This window comes from Lasioglossum baleicum, chromosome 4 (genome assembly GCF_051020765.1).
Source record: "Lasioglossum baleicum chromosome 4, iyLasBale1, whole genome shotgun sequence".
Taxonomy (NCBI): domain Eukaryota; kingdom Metazoa; phylum Arthropoda; class Insecta; order Hymenoptera; family Halictidae; genus Lasioglossum; species Lasioglossum baleicum.
Window position 1 is genome coordinate 16,474,833 of NC_134932.1, and position 24,423 is coordinate 16,499,255.

Sequence of the window (24,423 nt, forward strand, 5' to 3'; positions counted from 1 at the left end):
GTCATTCTTTCAGGAGTTTTCAAGGTCATCGATATTTTTTCTTGTAAATGTATACTTTCTTTCTCTTTCATGCTCTAGTTGACATTGAAACGCATTCAGAGACATTAATATAATGCGACCTTGAACTTACCTCTGACTTCCAAAATAAACATCCAAATTTTCTTTTAAATTTTCATTTTACGTAGAGATTAAAGTGAAGCTACGCGAGGGGGGGGCAAAGAAGAAGGGGGAAACGCGACAAAATCGATGCAAAAAAAGGGGGTGACGAGTTTTTACAACTTCTTTTATGATGCAATATGGCGAGCATTCCAAGCCCGCGAAAACTAAACCTATTACTGCTCGCCACCGAGCAGTGATTAAATGCGACTATAAAAAACATCCTTCAAACAAAGTTAAATAAGGTGGCCCGGCGATAATGGGAATTCGGAGTAATTGCGATTGAAACAGGAGGTCACGAAACGAAGCTGTTTGGGAATACAGCTTTTAAGACCTCGTTTCTGTTTCTAATCTCAATTTTCTGGACTTGTGAATACACACGCTACGCGCATTGCTCGTAAATTTTTCCAGTATCGATATAATTAAACTTATATAATATGTTAATATGAAAATTAGTTTTTCAAATGAGAACTTTGGCAAAAGTTTGTAAACCTTAAAGACTCTGCATTAGAACTAAATGTTTAAAAATATAGAACTTAATAATTTTAAATGTAGATGTGTATTTAAGAAGCTTTTATCTCTGAATTAGACTTTAATTTGTACGTGCTCAACCGAAGTAGTGGAATTGTGAAAAGCAAGTGTACTTTACGTGAAAAGTAATAACATAATATAAAATACTGCTAATTTATTATTAAAATTTAAAATATTAGGGAAACAGTACACGATTAAATTAGTTTAAATCAGTACACTCATAGAAATGGGCTACTGCTGTTCCACTTTCCCAAAAAAATTGATTTTATAATCTCAACTATGCAGTTCCTTTCAGAATGGAAAACACAACAGGAGCAAAAGAAAATAATTATCGAGTCACAAACAATTTTCTATACCCATTACAATGCATCCTGTATCTTTGAAGTAGCTTTTCGTAAGGCAGTCTCGTCACCGTCATGCAACGTTCATTCACAGCTAACTTCTTATATTCAAATGAGTGAACGCGTTATGGGAGTAGAACTATGAACGAACGAGCTCTTGTCCCCACGTCTAAATAGGCGCCTTCATTCTTTGCTTCTCATTTCGACGTTATGCAAATGGAATGCGAGCCGAGGAGACCGTTCTTTATTCCCTCTAACGTCGTGGCATCTTCAGACGTCTGAATAAATTAAAAACTACGTTTCAGTGCGTTTACCTCGGAAATTACTCTACGTCTCGTTAACAGTACTAACAGATACTAGTTTAGATATTGGTTTTAAGGAAGAAATGTAACTGTAAATCAGTAAACGTTGACAGCGGTACAATCAATAGAACAAACACACTGTTTATAAAATTCATTTGCTTGCATCAATAACAATACCTCCCCGAATGCAAAATAATAATACAAAGTTATTATTTTCAATGCAAATAAAGACCAGTTGAAGTTGAAATAAGGTAAAAATTAAGATTAGTCACCCACACACAATTGTCTTTTTGGGTTCTGCAATTTTTCTGTGGTTCCTACTGTGTTCCTACATGTCCTAAATTTTTGTGTAGGTTCTACAACCTTCTCTTGGGTCCCACAATTTTATTCATACACCCCAGAAAATTGTCTCTATGCCCTACAATTTTTTTCATCCACCTTAAACGTTCCCTGTAAGTTCTATTATCAATTCGTAGGTCATACAATGTTCTCTTAGGTCCTGAAATTTTTTGCATTTCTTGTGTCGTTCACTACACATTCTAAAATTACATTAAATTGTAAACTAAGCTTAATTCCTTACGTATTTGGTTAAAGAAGAGGGAGTGCTACATATGTGAGGGACCAATCATCTCAACCAAGTCCTAATTTCTCTACCCTTAATTTTTCTCCAAGTCCTAATAAAGACAATCTTTATCTCATTTCTACAAGTATAATGTTCTTTATACAGGGTGTGGCCGGACGGGTGGTACAACCGAGCAGGTGGTGATACTACATGTAAAAATAAGTCGAAAAAAAGGAATAACATTTTTTTGTTTGACGCTTCGTTTTCGAGAAAATCGAATTTGAAAATGCAGCGAATACACGTGCTATTGCATAGGAATCGTCTGACGCGTCTGACCATGATCAACCAATTCCACTTTGTGCATATACTAAAGCACGCGAACCTGGCGGAAATTTAAACTCGATTTTCTCGAAAATGAAGCGTCAAACGAAAAAATGTTATTCTCTTTTCTCGACTTATTTTTACATGTAGTATCACTCCCTGCTGGGTTGTACCACTTGTCCGGCCACACCCTGTATATTCCTTTTGATATACAGGATGTTCATCCTAACAGTCGCGCCGATTTTTGAGGCATGTAGGCCAATCTGATAAAAAAAAGTTTCGAATAACAGTTATTCAGTACTGTGATGGGAATAAAATGCAATAATAAAAATTCCAAAAAAATTTTTATTCAATACAAAAGGTCATCCTGACTTTTTTAAAACCCGAATTCAGCTCTTTTATCATCATTTTCTATGTAGAATGTCTCTATTACAAAACAAAATGTTTATCATCATTTTTTTCAAGGCCACTCCAAGGTCACTTCGCATTTTTTTAATGGAATGCCGTACTTTTGTTTTGATATTACGAAAGTACAAAAAGAAACAAGGTCAGTATACGTTTTTCAAATGACCGTGAGGTCTGACCGAACTCTGGCACCTACTAATCTGACATTCTGTAATCAATTTTCAATCAATGTAATCAATTAAAGAGGATACTCACTCAGCGAAATGATGAATCTGACTGGCCGTCCTCTTCGAGGCCCGCGCTTCAACGCTCGCCGCGGTGCGTACGATCAACTCGCGACACTGTTTCCGAAGATCTCGAAGCTCCGTTTCGGCGTCTTCGACTCTTTTCCAGAGATCGGTGAGCACTTCGCTACCCGGGGCCAATTGGCTCTCCAGGCTACGGGTCAGCCGACGAAGGGCTGCCAGCCGTCGCTCCCGTTCACTCAACTCTTGTTCGCTTCCGCTGTCGGAGATCCCGCTGTCCGAGAGCGAGCCGCCTTCCTGTGTCAGACTGGCCGGCGACGCGTCACCGAATTTCGATGCCGTCCCACTGCTCACCTCCTCTGTGGTCGTGTCTTTCAGCACTGTCTCGTTCTGCAACAAGAACATCAACGCTTTGATCAATTCGACCGTTCGCATCACTAGTCTCCGCTGTCTGTTTTCGATTCTTCCGAGAGCAGTGCGATGGAAGCAAATCCATTGCAAAACATACTATCCCTGGGGGGTAATCATAGTTACCAAAATTAAGAACAAATATTCATATCTACCATGCGGAAATGGCCGTGCGACCATACTTTACATTATTTTATGAAAATAGCAAAAATGTGTTGTCACGTTGTCCTTTTTCGCCGCAATACGTCGCAATATTTGGGCATTTCTTTTATCCTTCCCTAAGAAATAAATTTCTTGAATAATTCCTCGTCTGTGCAATAATCGTAAATTAAAAATATTAGAACCCGCCACTTTTGTTGGCAAACCTATTGTCAACGAGAAAGGATAATGCAATCATAAAACTCGTCATATAAAAAAAAACATTGATATAGAACGAGAAGATTAGACTCTGATTTAATCATCCCCATGAATTGAGAATATTTTTTCGGCAATGCCTATCGCCATCTGCAGCAGCAGATAAATTAAAAAGTGTTTAATTCTTTACCATGCTACTTCCATTTCTTTATAATTTTTATATAATGTTAGACAGTTTATTATTTTATATTTGGTAACCAGACGAAAGAATGTATCGTTTTATTAATATTTTCCCTAACACGTACGTGGGCGTGAATGATACAGGATTATCAAAATTTGAATATCACAGTTAGTTGAATAATAAATCATCTGTCTATTATTGTAGCTCATTAACATATCAATAACTCTTACACCATATTTGTTTAATATAACTACAGCACCCATTTTCGTATTTAATATACGCTCAAGTACAACATTTTTGGGACACCCTATATAATTATAAGATAGCGTTCATGGAACAGGATTTATTGTAAAAGTCGCTGTATCAGTCGTTGTAGAACGCTGTATCAATAAAACGCATTTCATATTACCGCGGAGTGCAGTATTCTCGCAATTCAATTACCAAAATGGTCGCATTTCCGTTCGCCTTAAATCGTGGCTGCCTTGAAGACTTCACGGCGATCGATTACCGAGAAAATCCCGAAAGGGTGTACTTAAGCCGCGCCGCTGATTAGATCGCGGGATGCTGATAGGTATAAATACAGCCCGAGAGAATACGATATCGAATATTGCGTAATCCAGTGTTGCTCATAGCCGGCGGGCAACAGGAAGGCATATAAGACGATTATACGGAAGGAAGGGGGCGACGAAGAGGGCGAGTGAAAGAAAAGAAGCAGACAGTACAGGGGCGAACGCGTGACATGAATCAGAGCATTTCTTTAATATATTTATGAATTTTTTGAAAGTAATCTTTACATTATTAGGCCCACCGAGAAAGAAACACACTCGTATTAGAATTATAAAACCACTTTTATCCAAATTCGCTCTTTTTGTCAATACATTAACCACTTTTAACACGTTGTCTGCCTAATAGGCATAATGCATAAACCTTTAAAAATTCTAACAGAATCAAAGTAATTTGGTTAATGTTAATAACTACAAAACACTTAATAATAAGTACTACTCAACGACACAAAAATGTGTGTCACCATCTCTCCCATATTTTTCATATTTCTAATGTGTCCATTAATCTAAATTTTTTGGAGGCTTTGGCCTTGACATACTAGTATCGGGGTTCAAATATATCTTTTCTTTTTTGGGGTGCGTGAAACGATAAATCTTATGAAGGATACAAGTCACAATTCTGCCCTCTATAACGCGTTTTGATTTTAAGACTCACGCGATAACGAATGGTCGTGTATGCGGGGGAAAACAATCTCTATATGTATTTTGTTCCATAACATTTATTAAAATTATCGACATTTCAGTATTTATGAAGCAGTAGTTTTTTTCACATATTATTAGGAGCACAGTCGCCAGATAAGGGGAGGAGAGCACGAATTGAGGGGAAAAAATTACCCTCTCTCTGCCAGTATCAGATGAGTCACGTGACAGTGACGAAACGCGTCATGTGACCGGGCCACAATCAACAGAAGCGTGGGGGAATAGCGTCGTGGAAGAGGAAGGTAGAGTGTGGACACAAGTCTTAATCTGGTGAGTCTGACTACTAGTGGTGTTGAAGAGTGGGAGACCAGAAAGTTAATGGTGGGGGTCGTGCAGCGACGGCGGGGAAGAAATTCCTGCCTTAATCCTTTGACTTCCAAAAGTGTGTATAGCATTTGCGCCGCCATAGATGTTAATTATTACACTACATCAACCCTTTTATCAAACTGCAGCAGCAGCAATAATTAAATTGTGAATTATATTAACTAACCACACAACGATTATCATATAATACTACTATCGCGTAGCAAAACACTTGCGGCTTTAAGCTAGAGAGCGCAACAGTCGAAAGGTAAAACAAATGTTATTCCGAAACAATTCGAATTGTTTCAACATTGTTCGGAACAGATCCGAAACAATGATTCCCCGCGACCAATAGCAGCGTCACGTAACCGTTTCGGGTTTGATATGAACTTGTTTCCGGAATGGAAAAAAAAGGGACGCAAAGGGACAAAAAATAGAAGCACAGGATGGAAAAAAGGACAGAAGGCCACGACACGAAACGCTGATATCAGACAGCAGTGGTAATAGTAAAAAAGTGGTGCTGGGAGGATCTGAGAGAAGAGAACGAAGCAACGAGACCAAGAAGCTTAGGGCAGAGGGCTGAGGGTGGAAACGGGAGGTGGAGAAGGCGAGTCGAGAAGAGGGATGAGAAGGAAGAGAGGGTTGGTTTAGGCTGTTGCAGCGCCGGAGACGGAGAAGAAGGAGAACCTCCGGTAATGAAAAGCGCGATCCGCATACCAAGTAGCAACCTTCAACCTAACCTATATATAAGTCGGTACACTCTTGTATAACGGATAGTAGGTACGAAGTGAGTCGAGTCAGAATCCACATTGCCCGGAGGACCAATCACGTAGAAGAAAACTGCGAGAATTCCTTATTTTCGGTCCGCGCGCGTCCTGTAACACGCACTCCGCGCTGCTATCAGCCATAGGTGATTTTGCTAGGTTCGGAGAGTAGGTTGATTTCAATTAAATATCAAGCTGGCGCATATGAAATTCACGTGAGTTTCAGTGAAAATGCCTTTTGCCGCCGACTTGATTAAAATCATTTCTGTCTATACGTAATAGAAATTGATATGCCTTGACGCAACAAACTTTTAATATTATTTATGTGATTAATTTAAATACTAGAATCACTTACATAAGTTGTCGGTTTTAACAGTTCATTTTTAAATGTAAGCCCAGCTGCACAGAATTCTTATCATTTTTGTATGAAGTATTATTGTTTGCAACTATTCACATGTTTGTATAACTCATCACATGGTTAAAGAATGGATTTTTCGTGCACAGGCTCTGTTACGAATTGTTTTATAGAAAATCAGCAAAATCTATCATATTACTTCTTTCTCTGTTAGAAATGATGGTAATTATTTATTTGGAAAAGTGGGAGAATATATTCCGGTGATTTAAATTAACTTTCCAACATGTAAACAAAGTATTTCGTTCTCTCTTGCACAATAAATAACAATTTGTATGAATGAATTGACACTTCGAGCATTCTGGGAATTAAATAATCAAAAGACTATGTATACTGGGTATACAAATCATTTCGTCCCGGTCTTATAATTAGAACGGTCTAATTCGATCGTGACGTATAATTAGGACTTGGCGACAGGAATGAAAATAATGTGATAGCCTAAAGGGCAAGATACAAAAGTGAATGGTAAAATTGCTGGTGATGTGGTAACCCAGCATCCCCGTGGCGGAGAATGTTTAGGTGAATCTAAATCATAAGTGGACTAATATAAAGAAAAATGTGAATATTTATTTATAATTAGACTTGCGACAAAAACTGGTAGGTGCAATTTAAAACAAGTTAAAAATCTTTTAACATACAGTATTGATATATTATTTCCACTACATTAAAATTATTAGTGTCTTCCAATTGATGTAAAACTTTTTATTTTGTTTTTACAACTTGTTATTTATAACTTTTATAAATCAAATAGCAAAGGTATTAAGTAGGGTAGTTTTCTAACGTAGCGTAGAAATAACACCAAAATCATATTTCACAGATCAGGAAACTCCTAATACTGCTGTGTTTGTACTAACATCTAATTAACAAAGCTACGAATGTTGTCCACGTGTTGAACAATTTGATCAGTACGCAACATCCATCTCAATCCACTCTGACCGTGCTATTTGTAATAACTCAAGTAGCAAAGTGTCCACCTCTTTGAAACTCACCCCAAGGTAGCTATAAGGGTAGTTTTCTGCTCAAGCGCAGAAGTAACACTGAAATCATATTCCGCAGATCAGGAAACTCCTAATATTGCTCTGTTTGTACTAACATCCAATTAACAAAGATATGTTGCTCACACTGGCCGTGCCATCCGCAATTTAAAAAAACCAGCCAAGAATCGCCCCGAGACACTCTTCCCATTCTATCGGTCACAAAACGACTAGTCGCCTACATGTTTAATCAACCCCCAGCATTGTTTCGAGCAGTTGTAACGCGATCGGTAGGAGCTTCCGTAGGATCGGACATTAAATTCGGTCCGGAGGTGGCGCTTGATCGTGGCCGCGAGAAATCCATAAATTTTGATGGCCGTTAAATAAAATATTAGCGGGTCACGTAAGGGTGCGCAGCGAGGCGAAGAGAGATAGAGGTCTAGGTGCGAGTTTTAGGATCACACAGGAGTCGCCATCCGAGAGCCGATGTGTGCTGCTGGCTGGCAACCGCCTCCCCAGGGAGCTCGGATCGTTAATCGCCCGAACGATTCCCTTTCGACTCACGTACGGGAATGGGCCGTGGAATCAGCGTAAAAATACAAATTTAATATCAGCCGTGGATCGGTCCGCTGACCGGTCGTAGCGAGATACACCGTTGTCGACCAGCCGAGCCCTCTACGTGGGCTAGAAGCTATGAGACAACCGGTTGATTAGCACTTCCGGTCGACCCGGACCACTGTAAAAACCTCGATGCGGAATGTTTGCCCGACCGTTGTTCCGAGCCGTTCTTTCTTCGTCCGAGCAGTTGCCGATTTACCGGCTATTTGTGCACCTACGCTGATCGACGTGCGCAGAATTTTTCGGGAAACACGCGGAGACCGACTCCTAGCGCAAATTCGAGGATAGATGGGAGAAACCACGGCAAAAATGTGCAGCACGATTTTTTCGTGGCTTTCTCGCTGGATTGAATTCGATGTTCCCGCGGGCGCTTATGCTGGTAAATTCGAGTGCAAGTGCTTAGTAGAAAAGTCAGATATTTTTGCATTCACCTCTATTAACAACCCTTATTTACAGGACCCGCCAAATTGACGGGGTTCTAATATTTTTAATTCAAATTTCTTGAGATTGTAAAGATGCATCTATGAGGAATTATTCAACAAATTTATTTCTTTGGGTATACTTTACAAATAAGAATAGCTAAAATTTTGGATAGACACGTTTCTTGTTATTTTCATAAAGTAATATGAAATCGTCATTTTTACTGCTCCGTAAATCTAATCTTAAAAAACATGAAGCAACGAAAAAATTGATTTTACATTTTTGTAATGTTCTTATTAACGTAATCAACATCTCTTTTATTATATCGCGAATTGTATTTTATCGTTTTCTTTTTATTTTAATTTTATGTGTTTTGGACTCTACGTCACATTAGCCACATGTTTGGTCCAGAAGTCTGTTTTAATGAATTTCCTGGGGTTGCTCATACAAGTGAATAGGAGTAGAAGTGGCCAGTAGAGGTCCGACACTTTTGTCTTCACCCCTATCAGGGAACATGAAGGAACGAAAATATTGATTCTACATTTTTGTAATGTTTTTATGAGTGCAATCAACATGTTGTATCGACTTCTAGATTATTAACGACACGTTAATGAAATTGTTTATTATATCTGAACATTCTTGCATAATAAAATTCATAATAATAGTGTAACTTCATGTTGTACTTTACTAGTATTATAAGATTGTTCGTCCCGCTTGTTTGTGAACTTATATTTCCGACTGACAATATGTCCGCATTGGGAACCGTGGAAACACATAACCATAAAAGGGAACTTTTAAGAGTACGGTCGTACCCACATTTATACCAGGAATGGTGCTATCTTGAAGTCTTGAAGAAATTATTACATAAATATTTGCTGAACTACATTGAATTCAAGTAAACTTTAATGACATTTGGGTTTCAGGAAATCAATATTTGAAGATATATTTAAATTTTTATACGAAATATCTCCATTAAAGTGTACTTCACTGTCAGTGGTTTATGAAGGGAAATGTGTCAGGTCGTTTTGTAAGTAATGATTTCCTTTCCTAAACCGCGAGCAATGATGAAGAGCAATGAACAAGAAGTGATATGAAACTTTTAAATCGCACTGTATATTTACCCAGAAATGACTTTACAAGTATCTTCGTCGATTATAAAGGCAGTATTTATGAAGTCGTAGAAGTAATGACGCCATTGGCTGAGTTTCCCGGAAGGACCCAACGTAGAGGGTAGGAAGGGGTCAGATTAGAGGGTACGTTTGACAGATGACACTTGTCGATATCGTGTTTCGGTTAAACGCCATCGCATCCCCCTATTCCCAACATATCCGTCTTTCATTTGCATATAAAGTAAATCTCTTGGCAAGACCGGCTTGCGCCGGGTTCTCCGCTTTATGGACTTAAGGAGAGAAGTAGCTCGAGGTGAAGCAGGTGGCAGGTTTGTTATCAGGACTTCCGATTGGTCTGGCCTAGCGCTCCTTCGCCGGGGAAAACGTGGACCGCCCAACCAGACGATATTTCCACGTCAACGTTGCTCATTTTTTCTGCTACGCGATTAGAATAACTGCTCTGCAGGCGCCCTTCGTTTCCACGGTTCTTTTCTCCGATTTAGAATTCTTGATAAACATCTGAATCGATGAGTTTGCAGCAGTTCCACTTTTTGCACATTGTTTGTTATTAAACCTGCGTCCAGGTTACCCGGGTTTGTCCTAGCTTTTAATGCATTCGAGGACGACCTGGGGGATTTTCTTTAAGGATCCTTTCTTAAGAATCGGACACTTTCTGGAGTACTGTTTCGAATTTTATTCAAATTCGAATATGTGTAGCCTTTAGTGATCTATGAACGAATCTCAAAGGATCTTTCGATATCTTAAAAATTGTTGATTTTACAGACGTATAAACAAAAGCGTCACTTTTCGTTAAATTATAAATGTAAAAATGTAATTTGAAAAATGTTCTTTTCACCATTTATTTTGTAATTGTTGGAAACAAATGCAATGTTCTCATAGCAGGGAATTTTTTAAACATTTACCGCCTTTACCGACCTGTTTTTAAATAAAAAGCAGACACTTTAAAATTGACGTAATTAAACTTATTTGAAGAGAACGCTGAATCACAAGAATGTGATCACAAGAAGTGATCCCAAACTTTCGAATCGCAGTGTACGTTTCCCAAGAAATAACTTGACAAGTGTCTTCATCGATTATAAAGGCAGTATCGGCAAAATGAGTGAATTAGCAAAGTCTCGGCACTAACTCAGCAGCGACAGAAAGGAGAGAAAAACCGGCTGGAACAAACAGTCGTCGTCGGAAGTTCCAATTGTCCCCGCGCTTATTTCGCCTGTCGGGAAGACGTATGGCTCGCGACACGATATTTTTACCCTAACAAAAGGTAAGCTGCCGGGAGCAACCCTAGCCTCTTCCAGCCGTTGCTTGCTCCGCGACTTCGTTTTAACGTATTCAAAGTCCCGTCAAGACACGGAACAATCCGCGCGGCGCCTCTCGGTTTCGCCGATCTACAACACTCGGGGGGATAATTTCATGCACTCGACATTACATCTTTCTTTCTCTCCTCTTTCCGATACGACCCTTTAACTGGCAGCGAACGAAGAAAACGCTCCGCTCCGAGCCGCTTCGACAAAGTGTTCCACATTACGGCTTTTCTTTTCTGTCTTTAGTTCTCTCCCTCTCTCCTTCTCTCTCTCTCTCTCGCTCTCTACGTAGCCTTCGAATCACTCTTCCCTTCTCGAGAGGTACTGGTCGCGAGATAACAGAAGCAGGAATTCCGATTGGACCGATAAAACGAGGGTGGCCCGAGATATGGAACGGCAATAGTTGTGCCGGCACTGCTGATTTTCTGGTTGTGTTTGTTTCTTTCTACGAATGGATGGAACAACTAAAGACTGAAATTAAAAAAGGCTGCCTTTTTTCAAAAATTGTTTTTTCCGCGAAAAGGATGCAAGTTCCGACGCCAATGCTATAATGCTGAAAGTTCTCCGATGATATTTTGCTGTTCCTTTTTTAAGAAAACGACAAGTGGACTGTCATTCTTTCCATTTTTTTGATATTCTAATATTTTTTTCTCTTTTTCGAAGTCGTATGTATTATTTTCAAGCTGTATGAACTACAAATTGTAATTTCTTTATGTACTCTTTATGCGTGTATCTGTCACTTCAAACGTGACTGCCGCGCGCCTGTATGACGTACACAACGTACACCTCCGCTGGTCGGGTTGCCGCATTTTAGGCGGATTTTTAATCTATCTACAGGTAGGAGCAAAACTGATCACACACATTTCAAAGCAGAATATCTTTTTTATGAATAGACCAAACGACTTGAATTTCTCTGTAAGGCTAGAGGAATTACTTTAGTAAATGACGTCTAAATAATATGTTGAAAAAATGCATTTGGTTGGAATTGTGAAAAACAATAGTAAAAATTGATTTTTACGACTTTTCTAGCTGGGCCAATAACGAAAATTTCAAAGATGTGTTTGGTAAACTTGTATAAATTATATACGCTCCGAAAATTGCATTGAAATTGGTTAGTTGATTTACAAGTTATAAACGATCAAAAGTGGTAAAAATAGCAATTTTTAAAGATTTTCGGACTGTACCACTGTTGGTCGTTTATAACTCGTAAACCAATTAACCAATTTCAATGAAATTTTCGAAGCGGATATAATTTACACAACTTGACCAAACACATCTTTTGAATGTTCGTCATTGGCCCAGCTAAAAATCAATTTTTACTATTGTTTTCCACAATTCCAACATATTTTTTAGACGTCATTGACTAAACTAATTCTTCTAGTCTTCAAATTTCTTCTAGCCATTCATAAAAAAGTTATTCCGTTTTAAAGGGTGTACGGAGACTTATTTTACTGAGTGTATTGTGCCATCTATTGACGATAATATTGATCGTCTAGGGGCCGTTTATACAAACAGTATCGGCGTCGCAACGTAACAAGTACAATGGAACGGACAAGAACGAAGTGGTTAATGTAAATTTGTCAATTTATGCAGATGTCTCTATTAGTTTGTTCATTCAGTGTTTATTAAAAAAGATATCTGTGAGTAAAAAAAGCTGAAGAATTACCTTGGCATAAAATATCGATATCAGTCGAACAGCATACAAAATACTTCTCATACCATGACAACTGAAGGTCCACCTTGAAATGGACTACCTTGTATATTGAAGTAAAAATGTATCCCTCGAATTTCATAGGTAAAAATGATTTTCTATGCTCTGCTTACAACAGAAAAAGAAATAAAAAGATGAAAGAAAGCAGGGCTCGGAAGAAGTTCCTTGCCGCGTGGCAGAAGTCGAACCAATAAACATGATTCGCCTTATAATCTCGCCTTCCTCAGAACGGCCATATCCCTAGAGCCCTTCCACTCACCCAATCTAAGCGGGGAAATGGTTTTATGCACACAAGCGATACCCACGGGAACCGTTATCCCATCCAAGGACGTTGAATAATTACTAGAAGCTATCTAACCGATTGAAAATCAAGGATGCCGTGGGAATATCGGTTAAACGATTTACCGCGAATTTCGTCGTTTCTGAATCGGAAATCGCTTCATTGGTAGTTCCATGATTGTCAACAGGTGCGTTCACAAGCTATGAAATTTGACTGTGACAAGATAGATATGTCTTGCAGAAATATGAAATAAAAATCAGATCAAACCTCGAATCAATTCTCAATCAGAATTCCTTTAGGCTAGATTTTTCTATTCTTTTAAAATTAATTTAAAATCTGGGTGCTAAGTGGGTAGCTATCTACCTATTCTAATTATCTAGAAAACTTTATGCATGTCCTGTTGCTAAATATAATAATTGCCATAGATTTCTATTTTCTTAGATAATCATAAATTATCATATAAAACTAAGAGTTAAAACCATGAAGTTTAACGACTACAATTTTAGATGTACTTGTGTAGGTATAAATTTTTACTTCAAAATTGAAGTGGGAGGAATAAGCAATTTATTTCATCTTAAGTTTGAATCGAATATAAATATAATTAAAAGTATAATATATGTTTAATTTTCTTCTAGTTATAATTAAATGAAACTTAATGATAAAATATTTTAAAAGACTACAGTAAACATGACTTCTTATATTTTTCACTAATAATTTTAATGTAGGAAAATAAATGATACTCTTAAAGTCTTCTCACTGTTTTAAATTGCACTTATTTTTGTCATAAATATTTATGAGATATAATTTATGATATATTATATAATAGTTACAATACGCAATACAGTTTATGAAATTTATATTTCAAGAGACATTTTTATTTATAAATGTCCGCAGACTCTTGAATAAGAATGTAGAATAAAACGAAAATTAAAAAAGAATATTTTTCATTCACATATTTCGAAATTTGTGAATCACTTTTACGAACTGTCAACAAGGTCAGCATAGAATCGTCGATAAAAATGATCGCGAGGTAATTCCGTTCTCGTCCCCGTCATTAACCCTCTGATGCCCTAGCCCTGCCAACAAAACATTCTCACCAATCGGAGAGAAAAACGCAGGAAGGTAGTTTCATCGGCATATCTAACATCCAAATGGTTTTGATGCGTGAAGAAGGTCCGAAGCAATCTCATTCGTGGCTCGACACAGAGGAGAGGAGAGACGAAGAGAGCGAGGAAGCCGTAGACGCGGTAATAGGTATCGTAGCAGCGAAATAAAGGAGAAAAGGCATGATCAAAGTATGAAAGGGACGGAAAGGACCGAGTGTGCAGCTGAGAATAGGCATTATCTGAGCGAAGACGTGGAGCACGATGCAAAACGCTTCGCCGGCGCGTCATTTAGTGGCCCTTACCCCTGCATTCTTCCCTTTAGTTGATTCCCAATGCTTCTAATCGTCACGTATACCAGAGAGGAAATGTACACGTTCACTGATTCTTAGTCCATCCTATAAGTAACTTAGTTTTCCAAGATTAATTCATAATGAAAAATATTGACAACCACTCTGATGTAATAATTTTTTTAAACCTGAATTCTATAGATGATTTGTTTATCGACCATTGTTTCCTATGATTGTTTTTCTATACAATATTATACAATAATATAATGACTAGACTGGAAATTGCATGCACTTATGGCAAAGCTTAGATCAATTTCAAAACAGTGAAAATATTTCAACAATTTAAAAATACTGTTGTACTATTTTTCACTTTTTTAAATGCTTAATAAAGCATAAATTTATGTAGCTCCTCTGTATTGTAATGAACGCAGACAATTTTTATTTTGCATAAAATATAGTTTGAGATTACAAAAATGCTTAATAGTTAAAGTTTAGATCATCAGTTCTTGTCATAACTATATTATATTATATTCTGTATTATATGCTCAAAATTTATGATATTAAATATGAAATATAAATTTGAAATGTTCGATTCATATATATTTTTATTTGAAATAGTTAGAAATTTCAGTTTGAAATTGGATATTAAGTTGAATTAATCTATACAATTTTTACTGTTTGTAAATATGAATGTGCAAGCATTAAAAAGTCAAAACATATTGCATATTATTGTATATTATATGCTGTATATTATTGTATATTGAATATACTTTATATTATGATACATATATATGTATAGTAGTAAAATATGACAGAATAATAAGTTATGGTATGAAAAGTGTGTAATCAAATAAACAGTCAACGTGTTTGCATTTCCCGCCATAGAAGCCCCAGATGTTCATGAAATAAAACCGTTACGACATATTTCTACTGCCTCAGCGAAATCACTTTCGACGCCTTTCATGGCAGCACTGAAAAATTTTATCGTTGAACCATTTCCAAGGAAAACTCACTCGTTTCTACGATACTTACACCACATCATTTAATGACTCGAATAGTATACGAAAATTGGTCATGAATTTTCCACCCCCCAGGGAATAAAGTAAAAAAATTCGAATTCGTTAAAACCTGAAATTTTTGTTTTCATTCAATAATGACCCAACTTGCGTTGGGTACTAAAAAGAAATAGTCACATTAGACTCATCAATTGCTCCCCTCCACGGAAATCTTTAGTAAAAGGCGAAAGATTTATGCGTGATCTGAAGGGAAACCAGAGTGACAACTTAGACACCGCACTGTCTAGATATAACCCTTTGCTTACATTTTTACCAGCGAGAAATATTCGCCACCTAGCGGAGGAATTTTTCAATATTGGTCTCAGCAGAAAAATGTCACAAATATATTGGTAAAAGATTTATAAAAAAGAATAATTACAAACAACAAATACTTTGCTTTATATTGAAATACTTTATCAGCTATTTGTGATAAGAAAAAATGTCTCGAAGATTTAAAATTCAACTTTTAATATCGTTATTACTAGACTGAGGATTTCATGCATTTATGACAAAACTAGTTGAAATTTAAAGCAGTGTCAAAAGATTAAAATAATTAAAAAATATTCTTTTGTTATATTCATCCTGTGGAAGTCATTAAAGAAAGAATGTTAAGTTTATTTTGTTCCTGTTTGTTACAATTGATGTAGACAATGTTTATTTTTGCATAAACATTCGCAGTCTAGTCATTCCATTAGTATTGTTTCTACGATGTACACAATATAAGTGATTTTCAGTTCTGAAGTTTTCACATATATCGAGGAAATAATATACTAATTGTAAGTAAGACCTTAAGATCATCTTTCTACCTTCAAATGATGTATACTAAACTCGTAAATTGTAGTACTATACTATAATATGTAATTCCACTTATACAAAGCGTGTCGAGAGACAAGTTGGTTCACACAATCAGGTGGTTCATATAAGAGGACTCAACTTGTCTCCCACCACTGACTATGATTTTTGGTTCATTTAAGGGAAGTTCACGTTCACATAAGAGGATTTCGTTCAGCTAGATTGATTTCAGATAAACAGAGTTCCACTGTAGTATTTCTTGATCAAAACGCTTCACTTGCACTCTAAAATCGGACATATTATACGCAACAATATGTAGAAAAAGATTTCATCTTACCTGACAATTGATGTCCTGTTTCTCGGACAGTAGCCTGGCGACGTGACGAACCGATGAAGCTACCTCGGATGTGGCTCCAGCCTGAAGGGCAACGTTCAAAACTGCAAGGGTATCCTTATCCCTTCGTAACGCGCCCTGTAGTTCTGCCAAACGAATACTAAACTGCTGGACGGCTTGTAGAGCGCACAATTGTTGATTGCCCCTGCAAAGATACACAAACCGCAGTTTAAGTTAATGAACGTATACTAATACATTTAATGAGCAAACTATGCAAATCATTGGAGATCCTTACAGAGAATTTAAAATTCAATATTTGTGCTCATACAATATCAAGGGTAACTACGTAATTTGACCAAAATCTACAAAATGCATTGGGGTAGAAAGGGTAATTACTAGACAGCAGATCTTCATGCATTTATGACAAAAATCAATAGGCGTAATTTAGAACAGTAAACACATTAGAAGAATTTAACAATATTGTTACATTATTTTCAACCTAATAAACATATTAAGAAAGAAAATAAATCTCTATTTCACTCCAGTATCTTGTAATTCAAGTAGGACATTTTTATTTTGCATAAAGATCCGCTGTCTAGTAATTGCAATCATAAATCTCAGTTTTTATTTCATTAACTGAATTATTTTGATTTCGTAAGATTTTGAAAATTTCTGAGTGACTATTAACATTTATCGACTGATGTTATTTGAAAATTTGAGAAATACAAAAAGTGGTTCGTATTAAAACAAATGAATATTAATTCTATTTTAGTTTCAGCGGAGAGAATTTTTTAGAAGGCGGTACAAAAGGAACAAGCATAAATAATAATTTGCAAAGTCAAAAATTGTTCAAGTTTCAATCGTTGCATACAAGTAAATAAATAAAATAAATGCTGCAAATATTTTATATATATTTTTTTTAATAAGATTGTTCCAGATTCCATTTGCCTTCTCATTGGTCGTTAACAATCACTTAATAGCATATACTAGAAGATTACGATTCGATTTAGATATCGAGCATTGGAAACCAAATTTAATTGTGTGACATGATTAAACATCATGTAAAATACCACTGTTAAATATAATAAAATAACTCCTTTTGATATTTGGCGGAGCATTGTATTCTTAAACAAGATGAGATATCGGTGAGAATAATCAGATATCAGATCAAATTCGAGATTGCATATCTGTCAGTGACGCGAGTCTCTATCAAATAGATTCAAGGCACTCGATAAACATTAGTTCTTCCCCATTCTCGGAGTCGCTGACGAAATTGAATGGAAAAATCGCGACGCGGGTCAACATAATAAAAAGCGGAACGAAGGCAAAGCCTCTCGGCAAACAGGGAGACGTCGAATTATTAGTGAGTCTACCCAATGGCATTATCGACAAATAAAAACACTTTATCCATGGGACAATCCCAGCATCCCTATGTGGACGTATGCAATTGTCGTAAAATGATTCTGCAATCTTTCCAAGTGATGGAAGACGCGTAAAGAAAACAAATTAGTGAAAAACGCACGAATACATTCTGGAGGTTTTATAATAGTTTTATTAAAAATTATCATTAGACTGCGGATCTTTATGCAAAATAGAAATGTTCAGTAGCGATTGTGAGCAGCAGGAGTAAAATAAAAATTGATTTTATCCCTTAATAACTTTGTTACACTAAAAACAACATCACAATAACCTTAAATTTTTTTAATCTTTTACAATTTTATATTTCACCCAACAAATTTCTTCATAAATGCATAAAGATCCGCAGTCCAATTGTCACAATAGCTTTTTATATTATAAATAATATATAATTCCAAATTTCTAAATATTCATTGGTGAAAAATTATGTTATACAGAAACTTACTCTAACCATTATAACATATTCGTTATGCAAAGAAGGAGAATAAATAAGTGTGTCTTTAGTTATTTAGTAACGTTTGTCATAAAGGAAAAATTATCCATGATTACCGTAAATTATTAATACTAGAAGAAGAAATGAATAGGATAAAATACTAAACATCATTACAAAAACTGTAAATTGTACTGTGCAGTTATTTTGTTCTTCAAAATTTCTCCTACAAGATACAAGTATAACTACTATAGTTGAGGACCTACCGTGGGCTACGACTGATATGTTTCTAAAATAAATTTTTCTCTTAGATAAAAAGTTTCATTATATGAAGTCACTAAATTACCAATTGTCAAATATTGAGCATCAAACATTTGTATCGTGTGTAAGGTGAAAATCCACTTTTAAATGACGGTGTATGAATGTTATAATAACGGTAAAACGCTTTTGACCAAGTTACGCATAAGAATCGCGTGTCCATGTCACAGATTAGGAATTTCGGGGGAGTTTGGACAAGCAGGATCTTTGTAAAAGCCCAGTGGGTCAGTGGTAAATCCCTTTGCATGGCTTAGACCCCTATCAGAGAGGGGAATCAAATGCTCATACGGCAATTAAAATCTGATCGTCCGCTACACGGTTTTTACTTCCAAATGTCTGTCCATTTCGAAGCTCACGATTCACCTCATACGATAGAACAATAATTATGAACTTGATAATTAATATGATTCAATACTAGAACTATAGGCAAATAATGTCTCTAGTGTATAATTAAAAATTCACATACACGTATCAAATATCAAACATTTGAAATAAAAATGGCCAAAAATTCTCACGTGATGTGTAGCTCTGTTATAATCGCTATTAGTCGAGTACAAATTCAAATGGTTTTCCAAAACGATTTTGATGAAGAGTTTGCCTTCCATATTCACTTGAGAATGATACAATGAGTAGAAATAATACTGTTGAAGTAGCCTGGTAGAAAATCGTTCGGATGGACGTTTCCTTTCGACAGACGTTTTAGAAATAGCCAAGATTAAACGCACGATCCCGGCTAAAACTAGTAATCCCGTGACACGGGTCGAAATCCCGAAGGTCCGAGCCCTCGGTACCAGTACCGACGGTGTCCACGGGTTCCCGGTGTTTGCTCTGGAGGCTTCATTGCCTCTCATAATATTTGCCGAACGTCACACGCGGGCCAGAGAACGGTCAGTCAATGATCCTAAACCACCTATTCCACGCGGCTCGAAACTCGATAAACATACCCCTGCCAGGAACAGAAACTGAACGCTGAAGACGTTCAAGAATCCAGATTATTATTAACCCCCGATCATCAATTTTATTCTCAACCTGCTACGATATATTAGATCAACCAGCAGTTCATTGTTTAAATTATTTATAACTTTGATGGCTGATGCTTTTCAGCCAATCTTTTATTGGTTTATGTTTATATACATATAGACAGATCTTGATGTATTTATGGCAAAAATCAGTAGGCGTAATTTAAAACAGTAAACACATTATAAAAATTATAAAGACACTGTTACATTATTTTCAACCTCCTCAACATATTAAGAAAGGAAAGGAAATCTCTATTTTACTCTAATTTGTTGCAATTCGCATAAATAATTTTTACTTTGCATAAAGATCCGCTGTCTATTTATATACATATGTATAGCGACCACTTCTATCGATTTTCTATTTCTGCACTAAGCAGTTGCAATTTAAAGCAGTAGAGAGATTTCAAAAATTTGAGAACATCAATAGTTGCAGCTTATGAACATTATTAAAGAATGAAACAAATTTTTATTTTACCCTTGTTTGTGGCAGTTGATGCAAACAATTATTATTTAATTATTATAAGTACAATATTCAACATGTTAAAATATTATTATAATCGCAACAGAGTGTTCTACTAAAAGCTACTAAAAGTAATAAATTATTAGAATATGTATTGCACCTTTTTGCATCAGGTATACAAAATATAAGAGAGATCATTTTATTTGGATTTTAAGTCCTACAATTGATGGAGAAAATGTTTATAAAGATCAATAGTTCAGTATTGATACTTACTTTTGGAAAGTCTCGTCCCAGGTACGATACAAATCCGCCACACCATCCTTCAGGGTGGTGAAGCTCAACGACGCCAAGTTATCGTGATCGGTGATCAGTCTGTGCGTCGAGACGTTCAGCGCCAGCATCGCAGTCTTGCGATCCCTCAACGAAGCCAGTTCGGCCTAGAACATTAAATATACATTTTTAGTGGTTGCCTTCTTCGGCTAACTCAAACGGATTGCCCCGTTCTTGCGGCGGAGGGTGCGGGTGATGTATAAACTGGTCGCAGCAGTAGACCAAAGGAAGTGAACAGCGTTGTCTTGCAACGGGAACTAAGATATTTATCTTTCGTCCAAATGATCCCGTAATATAGTCAATAGCCTACGGATCTTCTACATTTACAACATACACCCACTATAATAATTGTTGTAATTTGTTACCCATTAACACTAGAACATTCAATTTCTTCAATTTTGTAAAAAAAAGATAGTAAAACAATAAACACGGTCTCATTTTGAAGCTTGGAGCCTCTAGTTTCACACCCCTTAGTTAATATTTCAAAAAGATGTTTGCATTTTATATTGCAGTTGGAAAAGTGACAATACGTTTTGACTGGAAAATTATACAAATTCTCAAAAAAAATTTCTGTAGCTGAATCTACTGATTTCAAGATTCTAACTATTTACAACGACTGCGCAGAACTTTTTTTATCGTTTCATGAAAGAGAAACGAAGAGTACATTAGTATATTATATTAAAGTTGACCGTACACTCTCGATTCAAAGTTTGTTTTTCATTAAGATGTTGTTATAGAAAGGAGAAGCTTGAATCTTCAAATCTACGATCGATCCGACTAAGAAATATATTTTCTAATGTTTCTACATATCTGCGAAATTGTATCATTTTTAAGTAAAATCACGTCTTTAGTTTCTCACCTGCTATAACACACAAAAAAAATCTTAGCAGAAAATGAACGATGTATTGTGAAAGTAGTCTTCAAGTTTTAAAATGAGTTTAAATGTGTTGCTGTGCTCTTTTTTTAACACACAGATCTACAAAACGCATTGTTTAAATATCCAATATATTTGCAAAATACAACTTTTAGTATTTTCTCTGCAATTTTTTCAAAATCTTTTCGCACAATTGTTCCAACTTCAAAAACATTCAGATCCCATGGTCCAGTATTAAGAAAAGTTATTATCTTTTTATCCGAATATTAATGGGAGTCACTGTACGTCCCAGAAGGATTAAAAAAGTATTCAAACACATATTAATAATTTTGTAATAACTAGACAGCGGATCTTTGTCCAAAATAAAAGGTTTTTATCAGAATTGCAACAAACTGGAGTGAAATGGCAATTTATTTTCTTCCTTAATATATGTTTAATAGATTGAAAATAATATAACAGTATTTCTAAATTCCTCTAATGTTTCTACTGTTTTAAATTACACCTATTCATTTTTGTCATAAATGCATGAAGTCCGCTGTCTAGTGATAACTGTTTTAATTAAATGTAATATTTCTTATCCCAAGTATTCCCTTTAGATAAATAATTCTCATTTGCAAACCCTTGCCATGCAGAAACCCTGTTAACATGAATATTACTCGTATTTCCCGCATCGAAATAAAAATAGTTATAATTCAACGTTGAGATAGAGAGAGAGAGAGAGAGAGAGAGAGAGAGAGACCACTAAAAATTGCAGTACCATTATTCAAAATATTATTTACATGATTAAATATATCGGTACCTAATCAATCAATAGACTGCGAATGTTTATGCAATTTTCAATTTTTGTAAGCAAATTTTAAGACAGTAGGATCAAATAAAATCTAATCTTCAGTGGTAATAGCCTGTGTAGATATGAAATAGATAAAAATCGTACTCAATTCTATCGAATTTAACATTACAGTATTTTTTTTAATTTCCAGAAGCCATAAATACATAAAGATCCGCAGTCTACTAATCAATTACTAAAGATTTAGATATTGTATGAGGTATTATATGCCAATGTCATATCCATAAAAATTGGCAAAAAAATCCAAAGTTGGAAGAAATGTTTAATTTTCGAGTTAAAATAGCTCCGAGGGCAAAGGGTTAATTTCACGGAGTAGCATAGTTGATCATCTCCTGCTACGAGGAAGCATTGAACTCTCTGGATGTCCGAGGCGGAGCGTCCACTGTGAGCCAGCAGGAGGACGACGTCTTCGTCGAGCAGAGAAAGCCAGACGGGTCGGCGCATTCGTCATCGGTACAGGAATAAACGTGCGTTTATCAGGAAAAGCATAACTGAACTATAAGGGTTGTAAGAGCGCAAGGTAGACGATGGAGTAACCACGTCACGTTGTCACGTCCCCGTCGTCCTACTACAGGAGGCGACCGACGAGGGCCGCATAAATAAACCCGGGTTTACGACGGCGACGCAAGGCGTAAGAGAACGAAAACGAGAGCCCCCGTTGGTTCTTCCTCTTTCTTCCAACACCCCTCTCCACCCCGTCGAGCTTGGCTTCTTACCCCTCCGCGAGTCATTTCTCTCCGCTCATCGCGTGACGAGAACGAGAGCTCGAGGAAGCTCGTAAAAGTTCGTCCTTGCGGTCATCGCGCGCGTCTACCGGCGACCGTCTATCTCTTACCTCTACCCAGCCGAGTCCTCTCTGCTTCCTCCGAGTAATTTCTCCCGACGAAACGAAATTTACTACGGAATTTACTACTGTTTCCCGCTTGCATTTATATTGTACACCGATCTCTCCGACCCGAGCCATCCGATCGCTCGCGTTCCGCGCCGACGACGACGCGACGTCTTCTAATCACACGGATGAATTGAATGCTACCGGTTGCAATTGTTTCAACCGGTTTGTATCACTCCCGAGGGCATTACACGACCCGTGGTAAAAATGTTTTTTTTTTTAGATATTCTTTTGTGTTAAATTGCGCTGAGAATCTTAACCCTTGACATTTACCGGTGATTATTTAACACGTTCCGTGCCACGTGTACCACTGATGGTACACGTTAAACTATCCATTCAGGCCACGTGTACCACTGGTATTACACGCTGACATATTTAATTAATACGCTAAATACATATTTTATAACAGGTTTAACACTGCAGAATATATTTCCACCAAAAGAATGAGCACTTAAGTTTGTTTATTTGTCGATCAAAACGGCTCGGCACGGAACATGTTAACAATTTTTGAACGTGTACAGGATATCCTAACTTTGCCACCCCTAACTTGTTATTTATTGTATAGATACAAAAAATGTTTGGGGAGAATGTTATCGTATTTGGGGGGCGACAAGTCTATGTAGGCAAAGCTCATCTCAAGGTCATATTTTCTGAGTTCTTACGCTCAGTATTATTTTTTTATTTGGAATGGCCTACCTATCGTGTCGTGAATCGAGTACATTATGCAGGAAAATTATTACGATAATATCTCGTTAACTATTAGATTTAGGACGTACGAAGGTCAATACATTCAATCTTATTATTTTGTTTGGAATTATTATGTAAAAGAAGATTTTTAAGCTTCCTTTTAAGCCTGACCCATACTGGCATGTTGGTCGTTAATCTGTTTCGAATCTTACATAACTCTCTTTTATTAACGTCTTATGAGCGATAAATATGAAGATTTATTTTGGCAATAAATTCGACAGGATATCCAATACGCAAAAGTAATTCTTGGATCTGTTCTAAATTATATTTCATCGTTATTATAAGAATATAATCTGAATGAAACCACATTTTTGAGAAAATTACAGTACATTGTGTAATTGTAAAGTAGAATTGTACAAAAATTGCACGCATTCTTGACTTAATCGCAGTCGCGACCAATTTTACGTCTGACTATGCCAATCTTATACTACTTATACGCAGCGGCTGGTGAAAGGTCGAAGAGTAGAATATTCAAGATAGACATTAAGGTAATGTAATACGAGAGAATATACTGTAGCACTGCTTTTATAGTAGATTG

The 24,423-nt window shown here is 36.5% G+C and overlaps 1 protein-coding gene and 1 non-coding gene across 6 annotated transcripts in view; both read right to left on the minus strand.

Annotated features, from left to right (window-relative positions):
* Window positions 1-24,423, minus strand: part of LOC143207934 (klarsicht protein) — a 229,439-nt gene that overhangs the window by 10,717 nt on the left and 194,299 nt on the right. For all 5 annotated transcript variants that reach the window (XM_076421862.1, XM_076421860.1, XM_076421859.1 and 2 more), the window contains 3 exons: window positions 20,472-20,635; window positions 16,559-16,760; window positions 2,874-3,253 (listed from right to left, as the gene is read on the minus strand). In XM_076421862.1, coding sequence (XP_076277977.1) covers window positions 2,874-3,253; window positions 16,559-16,760; window positions 20,472-20,635 — 746 coding nt within the window. The remainder of the gene's footprint in view (window positions 1-2,873; window positions 3,254-16,558; window positions 16,761-20,471; window positions 20,636-24,423) is intronic.
* On the minus strand, window positions 15,531-15,653 carry LOC143208495 (U5 spliceosomal RNA). Its single transcript, XR_013008920.1, has one exon. It is a non-coding gene; the product is annotated as a U5 spliceosomal RNA (small nuclear RNA).